Source organism: Drosophila melanogaster, chromosome 3R (genome assembly GCF_000001215.4).
Source record: "Drosophila melanogaster chromosome 3R".
NCBI lineage: Eukaryota > Metazoa > Arthropoda > Insecta > Diptera > Drosophilidae > Drosophila > Drosophila melanogaster.
Genome location: NT_033777.3, coordinates 7,902,843 through 7,913,530, shown reverse-complemented (window position 1 = coordinate 7,913,530; position 10,688 = coordinate 7,902,843). Strand labels below are relative to the sequence as shown.

General features: G+C 46.0%; 4 protein-coding genes across 10 annotated transcripts; 3 read left to right on the top strand and 1 right to left on the bottom strand.

Annotated features, from left to right (window-relative positions):
- The first annotated feature begins 240 nt into the window (after positions 1 to 240).
- Positions 241 to 1,514, top strand: Rfk (Riboflavin kinase). 2 transcript variants are annotated; one of them, NM_141492.3, is made up of 2 exons: positions 241 to 602; positions 667 to 1,514. In NM_141492.3, the coding sequence occupies exons 1-2, from the start codon at positions 518 to 520 to the stop codon at positions 1,041 to 1,043; spliced, it is 462 nt and encodes a 153-aa protein (NP_649749.2). In that variant the 5' UTR covers positions 241 to 517; the 3' UTR covers positions 1,044 to 1,514. The 2 variants fall into 2 exon arrangements, with proteins under 2 accessions (NP_649749.2, NP_001287218.1); NM_001300289.1 differs by having other exon boundaries at positions 667 to 1,301.
- Positions 1,515 to 1,751: 237 nt separating this feature from the next.
- Prat (Phosphoribosylamidotransferase) lies at positions 1,752 to 3,933 on the top strand. 2 transcript variants are annotated; one of them, NM_079547.3, is made up of 2 exons: positions 1,752 to 1,837; positions 1,918 to 3,933. In NM_079547.3, the coding sequence occupies exon 2, from the start codon at positions 1,922 to 1,924 to the stop codon at positions 3,560 to 3,562; it is 1,641 nt and encodes a 546-aa protein (NP_524271.2). In that variant the 5' UTR covers positions 1,752 to 1,837; positions 1,918 to 1,921; the 3' UTR covers positions 3,563 to 3,933. The 2 variants fall into 2 exon arrangements, with proteins under 2 accessions (NP_524271.2, NP_001246972.1); NM_001260043.1 differs by having other exon boundaries at positions 1,915 to 3,933.
- Taf7 (TBP-associated factor 7) lies at positions 3,810 to 6,198 on the bottom strand. Of its 2 annotated transcripts, NM_141491.3 has the most exons (3): positions 6,034 to 6,198; positions 5,712 to 5,969; positions 3,810 to 5,647 (listed from the first exon to the last, which is right to left on the bottom strand). In NM_141491.3, exons 2-3 carry the CDS (start codon positions 5,904 to 5,906, stop codon positions 4,403 to 4,405), a joined length of 1,440 nt encoding a protein of 479 aa, NP_649748.1. In that variant the 5' UTR covers positions 5,907 to 5,969; positions 6,034 to 6,198; the 3' UTR covers positions 3,810 to 4,402. The 2 variants fall into 2 exon arrangements, with proteins under 2 accessions (NP_649748.1, NP_001138023.1); NM_001144551.2 differs by lacking the exon at positions 6,034 to 6,198 and having other exon boundaries at positions 4,341 to 5,647; positions 5,712 to 5,893.
- EMC1 (ER membrane protein complex subunit 1) lies at positions 6,168 to 10,501 on the top strand. 4 transcript variants are annotated; one of them, NM_001300286.1, is made up of 13 exons: positions 6,168 to 6,403; positions 6,471 to 7,113; positions 7,204 to 7,350; positions 7,434 to 7,746; positions 7,820 to 7,840; positions 8,146 to 8,480; positions 8,535 to 8,729; positions 8,790 to 8,867; positions 8,926 to 9,127; positions 9,187 to 9,339; positions 9,407 to 9,577; positions 9,642 to 9,875; positions 9,938 to 10,501. In NM_001300286.1, exons 1-13 carry the CDS (start codon positions 6,309 to 6,311, stop codon positions 10,096 to 10,098), a joined length of 2,748 nt encoding a protein of 915 aa, NP_001287215.1. In that variant the 5' UTR covers positions 6,168 to 6,308; the 3' UTR covers positions 10,099 to 10,501. The 4 variants fall into 4 exon arrangements, with proteins under 4 accessions (NP_001287215.1, NP_649747.1, NP_001287216.1 ...); NM_141490.2 differs by having other exon boundaries at positions 9,938 to 10,281; NM_001300287.1 differs by lacking the exon at positions 7,820 to 7,840.
- The last annotated feature ends 187 nt before the right edge of the window (positions 10,502 to 10,688 follow it).

The window sequence follows — 10,688 nt, the reverse complement described above, 5'->3', positions numbered from 1 at the left end:
AAGCTCTACACAGCAAATAAAAGCTTTTGATGAAAATATGTTTAACCCGCCGCTAAAATTTTAAAATCAATCCAATTACATTAATTCTGCATTACAATATAAACCCAAGCTTTATTGATTAAAACCATACTGTGCGTAATATATACATTTCAGTTTCTTACAATTTAAATATCTAGTAAAAAAAATTCGCTAATTGACAGTACTATATAACTGAAACAGGTTGGCAGCCCGAAGGCAACAGCTGATTCGCTTTATGAATGCGGAAAATTTGTCTGTGTGTTTATGAATATTATGCCGATCAATGGAACGAGGAATAGTTATGTGAGTGGCTACGCGGCAATCACAACATACGTACTCTGTAGAAAACCCCGCTTGACTCCTTGCCAGACTCGATAAATTGGCCCGCAGCGCTTTGCGGTTGCACAGAATACCGCAAATCAACCGCCCATTGGCCCCTGATATTCATTTCAAGCGCCAGCACAGCAGATCTGGGTCAGATTGCAAGGAAATCTGGGAAATGCTGAGCCAACTGCCTCTGTTCGCTGGGGGCGAGATTGTTCGGGGCTTCGGACGCGGCTCCAAAGAGCTGGGCATCCCAACAGGTTGGTGGCGACGTTAGGCGAATTGCGAAGGTCATTTCTAATTGATAACCAAACCACTTGTTAGCTAACTTTCCGCTGGAGGTGGTGAAATCGCTGCCGGAATCCCTGCCCACTGGCGCGTACTACGGTTGGGCAAACGTGGATAATGGACCCGTGCACAAGATGGTCCTCAGCATCGGCTGGAATCCCTTCTACAACAACAAGGAGAAGAGCGTGGAGACGCACATGCTACACGACTTTAACTGTGACCTTTACGGCCAGACACTCAAGATATGCATTGTAGGCTACCTGCGACCGGAGCGCAGTTTCGACTCCCTGGAGTCACTGATTGCCGCCATCCGCGGGGACATCGAGCAGGCCAAGGCGTTCCTCGACGAGGCGGACAAGGCCAAGCTGAAGGAGGCTCCGTTCTTTACGGAGAAGCTCTGCTCGTCGAAATAGCGATGGCGTAGGTCAGTCTGGAAAAGGAGGCTTTGCTGAAGGACGCACTACTACTCTTCGCACGGCTTTGAAATAGTTATTCCATCAGTTATCTTATCTCTCAATTTGCGCGATGTGCAAAGCGGAATTCGAATATCGAATCAAGTACTTAAGCTAAACGTTTTCATTAAATTCCTACTGCTCATAATGACACCAACAAATTGAACCAATCGCATTTCAGTTTGATACTTATCAAATGTATAAAAGAAACCGTTTTTGTAAAAATGTTCCTACTGTGAATTTTTTCTAATATATTTATCTCTTAGTGGCGTTTTTATTGAGGGATTGCAGTGAACTTATTTTCAATTGTTATACATATGTAGTTAATTATTATTTATTTATTTCACGAAACATTTTTTATATTTCTGGTTTTAATTGCCTACGTGTTAAAAAAAAAACTGTTAAATATTATATATACGAACATACACATACAATTTTTAATTAATTTTAATTGCGCAAAATAACTTTAATTCAATTTAAAGCTTATTATTTAGTTTGATTGCGTATATTTTATATAAACGAATAAAATCAAATTATAATGTGTATATTGTTTTGTGTACTAAATTACAAATTAGGTAAAATTCCAATTTGAAAATACAGACTATAGAATGCTATCGATCCATCAGCACACCGCACTATCGATATCAGCGACCGATCGATATTGGGCTTGATCTCGACCGATTCGGGAAAAACTGAGCTGCGCGTGCGAGCGTGCGAGGATTTTTCTTGTATAAAACCGTTGCGTAAATCAGCAGGTAAATCAGATCGGCGTCAACTGCGCCACTGCCTGCAATCAGTTGCCTTCAACCAGCATATTGTACCGATTTTTCAGCAGCAACATGTCAGCGCCACAGCAACAACAACAGTCGCAGCAGAAGCAACAACAACATGTGCGCGTGGTCGAGCAACAACAGGTGGAACCAGCTGAGGCGGTGACCTCCAGCATGGAATCGGAATCCATCTCGGCCAGCAAGGAGCTAACCGGTTTGACGCACGAGTGCGGCGTTTTCGGGGCAATCGCTTGCGGAGATTGGCCCACCCAAATGGACATTGCACACGTGATCTGTTTGGGGCTGGTGGCACTGCAGCATCGTGGGCAGGAGTCTGCGGGCATAGCGACCAGCGAGGGAAAGTGCTCCAAGAACTTCAACGTGCACAAGGGCATGGGTATGATCAGCACCCTGTTCAACGACGACTCCATGAAGAAGCTTCGTGGCAACCTGGGCATCGGTCATACACGCTACTCGACCGCTGGCGGATCCGGAGTGGTTAACTGTCAGCCCTTTGAGGTACATACGACACATGGAGCATTGGCCCTGGCCCACAATGGTGAGCTTGTTAACAACGAATCTCTAAGAAGGGAGGTTTTGGCCAGAGGCGTGGGCTTATCCACGCACAGCGACAGTGAGTTGATCGCCCAGTCGTTGTGCTGCGCCCCGGAGGATGTTTCCGAACTGGATGGACCCAACTGGCCAGCTAGGATCAGGCATTTCATGATGCTGGCGCCACTCTCCTACTCGCTGGTCATCATGCTAAAGGACAAAATCTACGCCGTGAGGGACACCTATGGAAATAGGCCGCTATGCATTGGCAAGATAGTGCCCATCAATGCTGGGCACGGAAATAACTTAGACACACCTGCCGATGGTTGGGTGGTGTCCAGTGAGAGCTGTGGCTTCCTGTCGATCGGTGCCAGATACGTCCGCGAAGTGGAGCCTGGAGAGATAGTGGAGCTGTCGCGAAGTGGCTACCGCACGGTGGACATTGTGGAAAGACCCGACTTCAAGCGCATGGCCTTTTGTATATTTGAGTACGTTTACTTCGCCCGCGGAGACAGCATCTTCGAGGGTCAGATGGTGTACACAGTGAGGCTGCAGTGCGGCCGGCAGCTGTGGCGAGAGGCTCCAGTGGAGGCGGATATTGTGAGTTCCGTTCCCGAGTCTGGCACAGCGGCGGCGCATGGCTATGCCCGTGAGTCTGGCATTGAATTTGCCGAGGTTCTCTGCAGGAATCGCTACGTGGGACGGACGTTTATTCAACCCTCTACCCGGCTGCGGCAGTTGGGAGTAGCCAAGAAGTTCGGAGCCCTATCCGAGAACGTGGCTGGCAAGAGATTGGTCCTGATAGACGATTCCATTGTGCGCGGCAACACCATTGGACCAATAATCAAGCTGCTACGGGATGCAGGCGCCCGGGAGGTGCACATCCGCATTGCCAGCCCACCGCTGCAGTACCCATGCTATATGGGTATAAATATTCCAACTCGAGAGGAATTGATTGCCAACAAGCTGAACCCCGACCAACTAGCTAGGCATGTGGGCGCCGACAGTCTGGCTTATCTTAGTGTGGAGGGACTAGTGGAGGCTGTCCAACTAAAGCACCGCGATGCAGGCGATAGTAAATCCAAGGGAACGGGCCACTGCACCGCCTGTCTCACTGGTGAATATCCCGGTGGGCTGCCCGATGAGTTGAGCTGGTGATACCGATTGAAGCTCATAAGTGCCAAAAGACGAAAAAGGCTTTTGGAAACCAGTTTTGCACGCAATTGCCCACTACGAAATAACAAAAATTGCAGTATAAATAGCCATAGAGGGCTCGGAATTACTGTCACAAATTTTGCATTTAGTTTATCTAGCATTACAGCCCACCCATTCCTATTTACACTCTACCTTATTAGATCTTAAGTAAGCAGCCCACGTGCTTCCCCAAGCTAAAAGACACCGATTTATGTCTGGTTTTGCCTCTGGAACTTTACTCATAGTACAAAATACATAACTCTTTGTTGCCCATCTTGAATATCACTAAAATTTGTTGTTTGCAAATGCCAATAATAAAGACACTTAGACTATTGATTAAACAGACTCTATTTTCTCTCTCTAGCTATCGAAGATATGAAATTACGTGCATGATATCGAGCAGTATGCTCCAAGGTCCGAAGGCCAGTTGCTCTGTGCGGCAATGCACCATTTCCTAAGGAGGTCATGGGTTCCACAAGCACTGGAGGCATTCGGATATGATTCTTTTGAATTTTAGATGATTAATTGGTGATAAGTCCACTGCAATAAATACTTAAAAACAGATTCAATTGTCGTGCTCTGTTGCTTTGCAAATAATCATTCTTATCAATACTGAGGAAACACTTTAATTTTACACAAATAATGAGTTGACCAATGATATGGCAAAATTTCTTGTCTAAGGTTTACTTTAACAACAGAAACTGGCGTTGAAGTCGTAAATAGTTTGAAGTAACATCCGAATATGTATGTACATAGTTTTTATTATAACTTATGCTAGTCCACCATTTGTATTATATCTGTATCTTAAGACTCCAGCATATTCTCGAAGTCCTTCAGCTCCAATTCCCTTTCAATAACCTGTGTGTAGAGATTATCAAGCGTTTCCTGCATTCGTTGTTTGAGTGTGGCATTCTGAATGGAAGCAATTTCCGTTGACTTTTGCACCTGCTGCGCTTTCAGTTCACGAATCTGGCGCGTCAGTTGATTGATCTTCTGCTGGACCTGTTGCTGCGTGTACTGCGGCTGCGGTTCGTCTATGAATTCCATGTTCTCGAACTCCTCGCGCTTGGCTAGCATTTGGCTATCGTAGAAGCCACTGGGAGCAGCAAGGTTGGAGCTTGATCCGGCGGCGCTGAGCTTAGGACTGCTGGCTTCATGCCCAAACATAGACTTGCTGAACACGTTCTGCTCCATTTTCACTACGCCCGCTCCAGTATTACTGCCACTAGCGCCAAAGAAGTCCGACATTCGTGAATCATCAGCCGAGAGTCGTGAGGATTCCTCCATCACCCGCCGCTGCATGGTGTTATTGCCCCGATCGGGCTCATCCTCGTCATCCGTGCTGGACACTTCCTCGCCGAAGATGTCGTGGACAGCAACTCCCATGTTCGGCGCCCGGTGTGAGGGAAAGTTGCTGGCTTCGTCATCATCGGACTCCACTTGGAGGTGCCGCTGGGAGCTCATTTCCATGATCGTCTTTTCGCTGGCATGCATGGTGCTTTCGTCCTGCAAATCGTCATCCGCATCGTTGTAGGGTTTGATGTCCGATTGCTCCAGTTCATCCATTGGCTTGTCCTCTTCGTTTATGATTTCATAGTCAACTCTGACAGCCTCGTTGTCAATGCGCAGCAGATGTTTCACTTCCTTCTCAATCTCGGGAGCTTCGACATTCTTTTTCTTCAGAGTTTTGCGGAATCGTCGTTTTCTCACATTCTTGCACGGCGGTGTGATGCCGTGCGGAAAGAGGTATTTTTTGTCCACCTTGTTGGGGTCCTTCTTTTTGTTCTTGTTGGGCGACTCCTTTTCCGTCTCGTCCTCCCGCTCCTCCTTGCAAATGAGTATTTGGCAGATGTCTGCCGACTTGTAGAAGCTCTTGTTGTCAATGGTCTTGTAGCTCTCGACGACGGTGGGCAAATCCACGAGTTTCGTGTACAGTATCTGATCATCTATTCGCACTTCACCGTACCTCAGATCCGGATCCAGTTGGATGGTCAGCCGGTCCTTAATGGTGCCAGCATTTATTGCCTCATGGACCGTGTCCGCCAGTTCCTGCGGAGAATCCGTCAATTTGCACGGCTTGTTGTGATGTTTGTTTGTGCTATGTATGGCTTACCTTCGGCACGCGCATGATAAACTGGCTCTCCAGCTCTACGCCATCATCCCGGGCCTTGTGCTCCGCTTGCTTAACCTTGTCGCTCTTCTTTTCAAACATTTCAATGCGATTTTTCCAGAAAAATACAACTTCTTTTGAAGACACTAAATGCTCATTAGAGATGGGAGTTAGATGGGGCACCGCTAGTGATGGCATTCACGTCACAGTTATCGCTGCGAGCACGACGAATATTTAAAATGGTTCACACTGCAGCCGCATCTGCAGAAATATAAGCCCTGTATACCGCAAAATGGCAAGGCATTTTATTTTTTAATCTTTTTACCAACAAATTTAATCATAAAGGTGAAGACCGAATGGGTTTGCCGTACGTTGAAAGGGGATGAGCCGCACTGCTTTGAATATCGGATGTGAGTCCGCTGAACTATCGATAAGGCAATCGTCAGCCAACCCTGCTCCAATTTCGTCTTCTCATCCCTTTTGCCATGACGGAAAACACGAATTGATGTGGATTTCTACTAATTTATAACATAAAAATACGTCAAAAGTTGAACAATCAGAGATCGAGCTAGTCGAAGGTCAGCAAGCAAGGCGGACGACATGCAGGAGAAGTGGTTACTGCCCGCACTTTCGCTGGCGCTCCTATTGGGCACCTGCTCGGCGCTCTACGAAGACCAGATCAAAAAGTTCGACTGGTGAGTGTGGTACGATATCTGACCATTGACCCGGCGCTAATACGGCGGATATGTGCGGCTTTTGCAGGCGAGGCGTCAATGTGGGAGCACTGAAGCAGTCTCGCGTCGACCTCAACCATTTTCAGCCGCGGATTCTGGTCACCACCTATGAGGGAGTGGTGGCCAGTCTGTGCGTAAAGACCGGCGAATTGGTGTGGCGGCAGGTGCTCGAGCAGAAGCCGCGCGGCGACGTCAAGCTGCTCCAGGTGAGCGGATTCGCCGATGACAGCAGCGACACGGCCGCCGCTCCGATGGGCAGCAACATGGGCTTCGACATGCTCACCGTTCAGGGACACGCTCCTGCTTTGGTGCGCGGCTGGAACACCAATATGGGTGCCCTTGAGTGGGAGTGGTCCATCATGCCCATGAACACGGAGCGGGCCCAGGACGCCATGTGGATCTACAGCAAATCCGTGCTATATCACGTGCTGCCTGCCTGGCGGAGCCACCTCGAGGTGACGGCGTATTTCGCCAGCTCGGGCCACAGCACTGGCAGCACCAGCAAGGTAATAGCTCCTTGGATCACCTCAGAGAGCTGCACCCTTAGCGGCACCTTCTACGTTTGTACGGACGGAAAGCAGTTGATTAGTTTGGATCTCGTTTCCAAAAGCGGTCAAGTAATCCGTACTTCGCTCGAGGCGGAGCCGAAGGGAAAAACTCAGGCCTTGACGGTGAGGAAAAAACTTTGCTATTGCTTTTATTGAAAGTGAAGTAATAGATTGTTGTAAGTGAAGTTATAATTCGTCCAAACATTTCTATAGGGTCTGAATGGTGTTGTGATTGTGGATGGGAAGCCAATTAGTGTCAACAAGGACCAATCGATCTGCGGTGATCTGCGAAGCTCCAGCTTCGCCGTGGGCAGCTTTAACTATCGCAAAGTCTTGGCCTATGCAGATCTGTCCTCTGGAGTACGTTTAAACTTATATTTACTGTTCTATTCTACTATTTCTATGTGAAAACTAATTGTTTCTTTCCCTGTGCGTATGAACAGATCCTCAGGATCAATGCTCTGTATTTGGATAACTGTGCACCGGCAGCGGAGTTGGAGCAGAGTCTGCCATTCCCCGAGCATTTTGGCACTCCGTCGCTGAGCAACTTCGACTGTAAGCAGAAGCGCAATGGCGAGGGCAAGAACTGTCTGTTTTTGTTTAGCAGCACCTCGGAGTCCATCGTGGCAGTGCAGCATGGACGCGTTCGTTGGTCGCGCGAGGAGTCGCTGGCAAATGTGATCGACTCGCAGTTTGTGGATCTACCGCTTGCCGATACTGAGGGCACATTGGAGAACGAGATGAAGGGCAAGGCCGGTGAGTGTACTTGACTTATGCACTACTTTAAGGTGAACTCATAAAATTTATTATTGAAAATTCATACCAAAAGGGGATTTCACAAGTTTTGAGAGTAAGTGAACGTTCACAGCAAACTAATCATGCAATATTGTTTGTTACATGTTTATCACTTTTAATTTTGTGTTTTTTTTTTTAATGTTTATTGAACGTACCACTAATCTAAAAACGAATGTTTACTAACAAATTCAAGCATGCTTCGCTAGTTTAAAGCTAAGTGTATTACTTTTACTTTTTTACTGTCCAATAATTAATTTCCAATGTAAACTAAAATATGAAATATCTTTGGTATATCGTTAATGTTTAAAGATCATATTAAATTGTTCTTTACTAATATTTATGTTTTCACCACGTAAACAGGAGACATTGCCAGTGCCTTTTTGCGTCGCATCACCACTCAAGCTGTTCAGATTCGGAGCTTGTTCCTTCATGTTATCGGACTGGGTCCTCCACCTACAGACACCCAGCGAGCCGGCTTGGTCAGAGACTCCTTTGGCCTCCACAAGATGCTGGTTTTACTGACGCGTGCTGGAAAGATTTTTGGCATTGACAATGTCTCTGGGAAACATCACTGGCAGCTGCATCTTCCCAATGTTATTGGATTCGCTAACGACGAACAGATGCGTCTGATTGTCCAGCGCTCGGCCAAACACTTTCCACTTCAGCCGTTGTGCACTATTTTGGGCAAGAATGCTGTAGGTCTGACTGACAAATCGCATAGTTCCCACGCTAATTCTAATCGTTTATAGGTCAGCGGCAATGGTGTGCTCTATCGTTTTAATCCTATTACCGGCAAAGTAGCCGAAGGTGGCCTTGTTCAGCTGGACTACAGAATTAAGCAGCTTTCGTTGCTGGGAGAAACGGAAAAGGACTTTCTGAAGGGCATTCTGTTACTGGATGCTTCGAATAAGGTACATGTTTATCCCGAACATGCGGCCCCACTGGTAAGATATAAAATTCTATGATATATCAATAGAGTTGAAAATCTTTACATGCACGTACAGGCTGATGGCATGTATCTGTACACCGCCGATTTGAAAACTGCAGAGCTGGCCGGCTACTTTGTTAAATATGCGGGCGGGGTAAGTAATGCAGCCTTTTAATATGAAAGCACTTAACTTATTAAACCATTTCCGTTAGCAACTGTCCAGCACGCACATCTGGAATGCTCGCCTGGGCGGCCACAATTCCGAGCAGCAGATTATCGGCGTTGCCGGCAAGAATCCCATCGAGCATGTCCACTCCCAGGGACGTGTGCTGGGCGATCGATCGGTGCTGTACAAGTACATCAACCCTAATCTAGTGGCTTTCGTCACACAGGCACCGGATTCCACACACAAATGTGAGTCTGCATGCGCTTCGTGTAATTAAGCATTCATTTAAATGGCACTTACTCCATAGCCGTGCTAAATTTGTATCTGGTTGATGTGGTCTCCGGCTCTGTGGTTTTCACCATGACGCATCGTAAGGTCCGTGCACCACTGAGCATTGTCCACTCCGAAAACTGGCTTGCCTACTCCTACTTCAACGAGAAATTGCGTCGCACAGAGATTAGTAAGTTACAACAGCGATAGCCATTGACAAGTACCTATATTTACTAAACTTTATTTACTTGCTACAGCCACAATCGAACTGTACGAGGGCAAGAGTCAGGCAAACAGCAGTGTTTGGAGTTCCTTGCAAGCTCCGCCAATGCCCCTCGTGGAGCGCCAGTCTTATATACTGCCCACAATAGTTGAGGCTCTGCGGGAAACTATCACGGAGCGCGGAATCACCAACAAGCATGTGCTTAGTGAGCATTAACGAAAGTAATTTGAACGCCAAATAGGATGCTAACCATTTGTCATTAATTCTAGTCGGCACTGCCAGTGGTTCCATTGTGGAAATGCCGTGGCATTTGCTGGATCCCCGACGTCCTATCGCATCCACGACTCAGGGACGTGAAGAAGGAGCCATCCCCTACATACCCGAGCTGCCTTTGCCAACAGAGAGCCACATAAATTACAACCAGACGGTTGCCCGTCTGCGTAATATTTACACCGCGCCCAGTGGCTTGGAGAGTACCTGTCTAGTCGTTGCTACGGGCTTAGGTAAGGGAGATTTATCAAACGCGATTTTGGTTAAAGCACTGTAAACCATTTTTATTTGACAGATTTGTTCGTTACGCGCGTGGCGCCATCAAAGACGTTCGACTTGCTGAAGGAGGACTTTGATTATATTCTCATTTCCATAGTGCTAGTCGCGCTCACATCAGGCTCGTTGATTGTTAAGCATTTAGCGTCGCGTAAATTGCTCAAGCAGGCGTGGAAATAGGCTTGGCATTATTATTAAATAATTGCTTTAAATATATATAAATTGTACTGCGACCAAATACCACAAGGGAGGATGGAATGATGATGAGAGAATGTAAATCGGCGAGATACTATTGATATATATAACAGAATTCTGATAGCTGCATTACATCCCACAATGCGAATAAAACCTTTTATCAACGCTAAGCCTAGGCAATTATTTATAACTAATTATATAGCGTTAAACATCAAATAACTATAATTAGCTGTTGAAAGGTTTTCATTGCATGTTCTGTTCCTTTGATTTGTGTTCGTTTAAATTTCCATTTGAAAATATCAGCATTGAAAGAGTGTTTAAAAAGTATAGTCAATAAAAGCATTTGTAAAGGTGGACAACGGTAAAGTAAATAAACAATTTTTTCATCAGAATTAACTGATTGTTGGGATTAATTAGGAGGTGGATTCAAAAAATTTTTGATAATTAAAACAAAAAATATAAATAATAAAAATACAATTAAATCAAAAATTCATAGCGTCTATTACCTGATTTATTTAGGACAATTTTTTTTAGAATTTCCTGTAAAGTATAAAAGGAATTATTATTATAATACT

Excerpts from the sequence above, each read along its gene's own strand:
- Prat (NM_079547.3), top strand. The coding sequence starts at position 1,922 with ATGTCAGCGCCACAGCAACAACAACAGTCGCAGCAGAAGCAACAACAA.
- EMC1 (NM_001300286.1), top strand. The coding sequence starts at position 6,309 with ATGCAGGAGAAGTGGTTACTGCCCGCACTTTCGCTGGCGCTCCTATTG. Across the intron at positions 7,351-7,433 it reads ATGCAGATCTGTCCTCTGGA|ATCCTCAGGATCAATGCTCT; the intron begins GTACGTTTAAAC and ends GCGTATGAACAG. Across the intron at positions 9,578-9,641 it reads CACCAACAAGCATGTGCTTA|TCGGCACTGCCAGTGGTTCC; the intron begins GTGAGCATTAAC and ends CATTAATTCTAG.
- Taf7 (NM_141491.3), bottom strand. The coding sequence starts at position 5,906 with ATGCCATCACTAGCGGTGCCCCATCTAACTCCCATCTCTAATGAGCAT. Across the intron at positions 5,648-5,711 it reads TTATCATGCGCGTGCCGAAG|GAACTGGCGGACACGGTCCA; the intron begins GTAAGCCATACA and ends GATTCTCCGCAG.
- Rfk (NM_141492.3), top strand. The coding sequence starts at position 518 with ATGCTGAGCCAACTGCCTCTGTTCGCTGGGGGCGAGATTGTTCGGGGC. Across the intron at positions 603-666 it reads AGAGCTGGGCATCCCAACAG|CTAACTTTCCGCTGGAGGTG; the intron begins GTTGGTGGCGAC and ends ACCACTTGTTAG.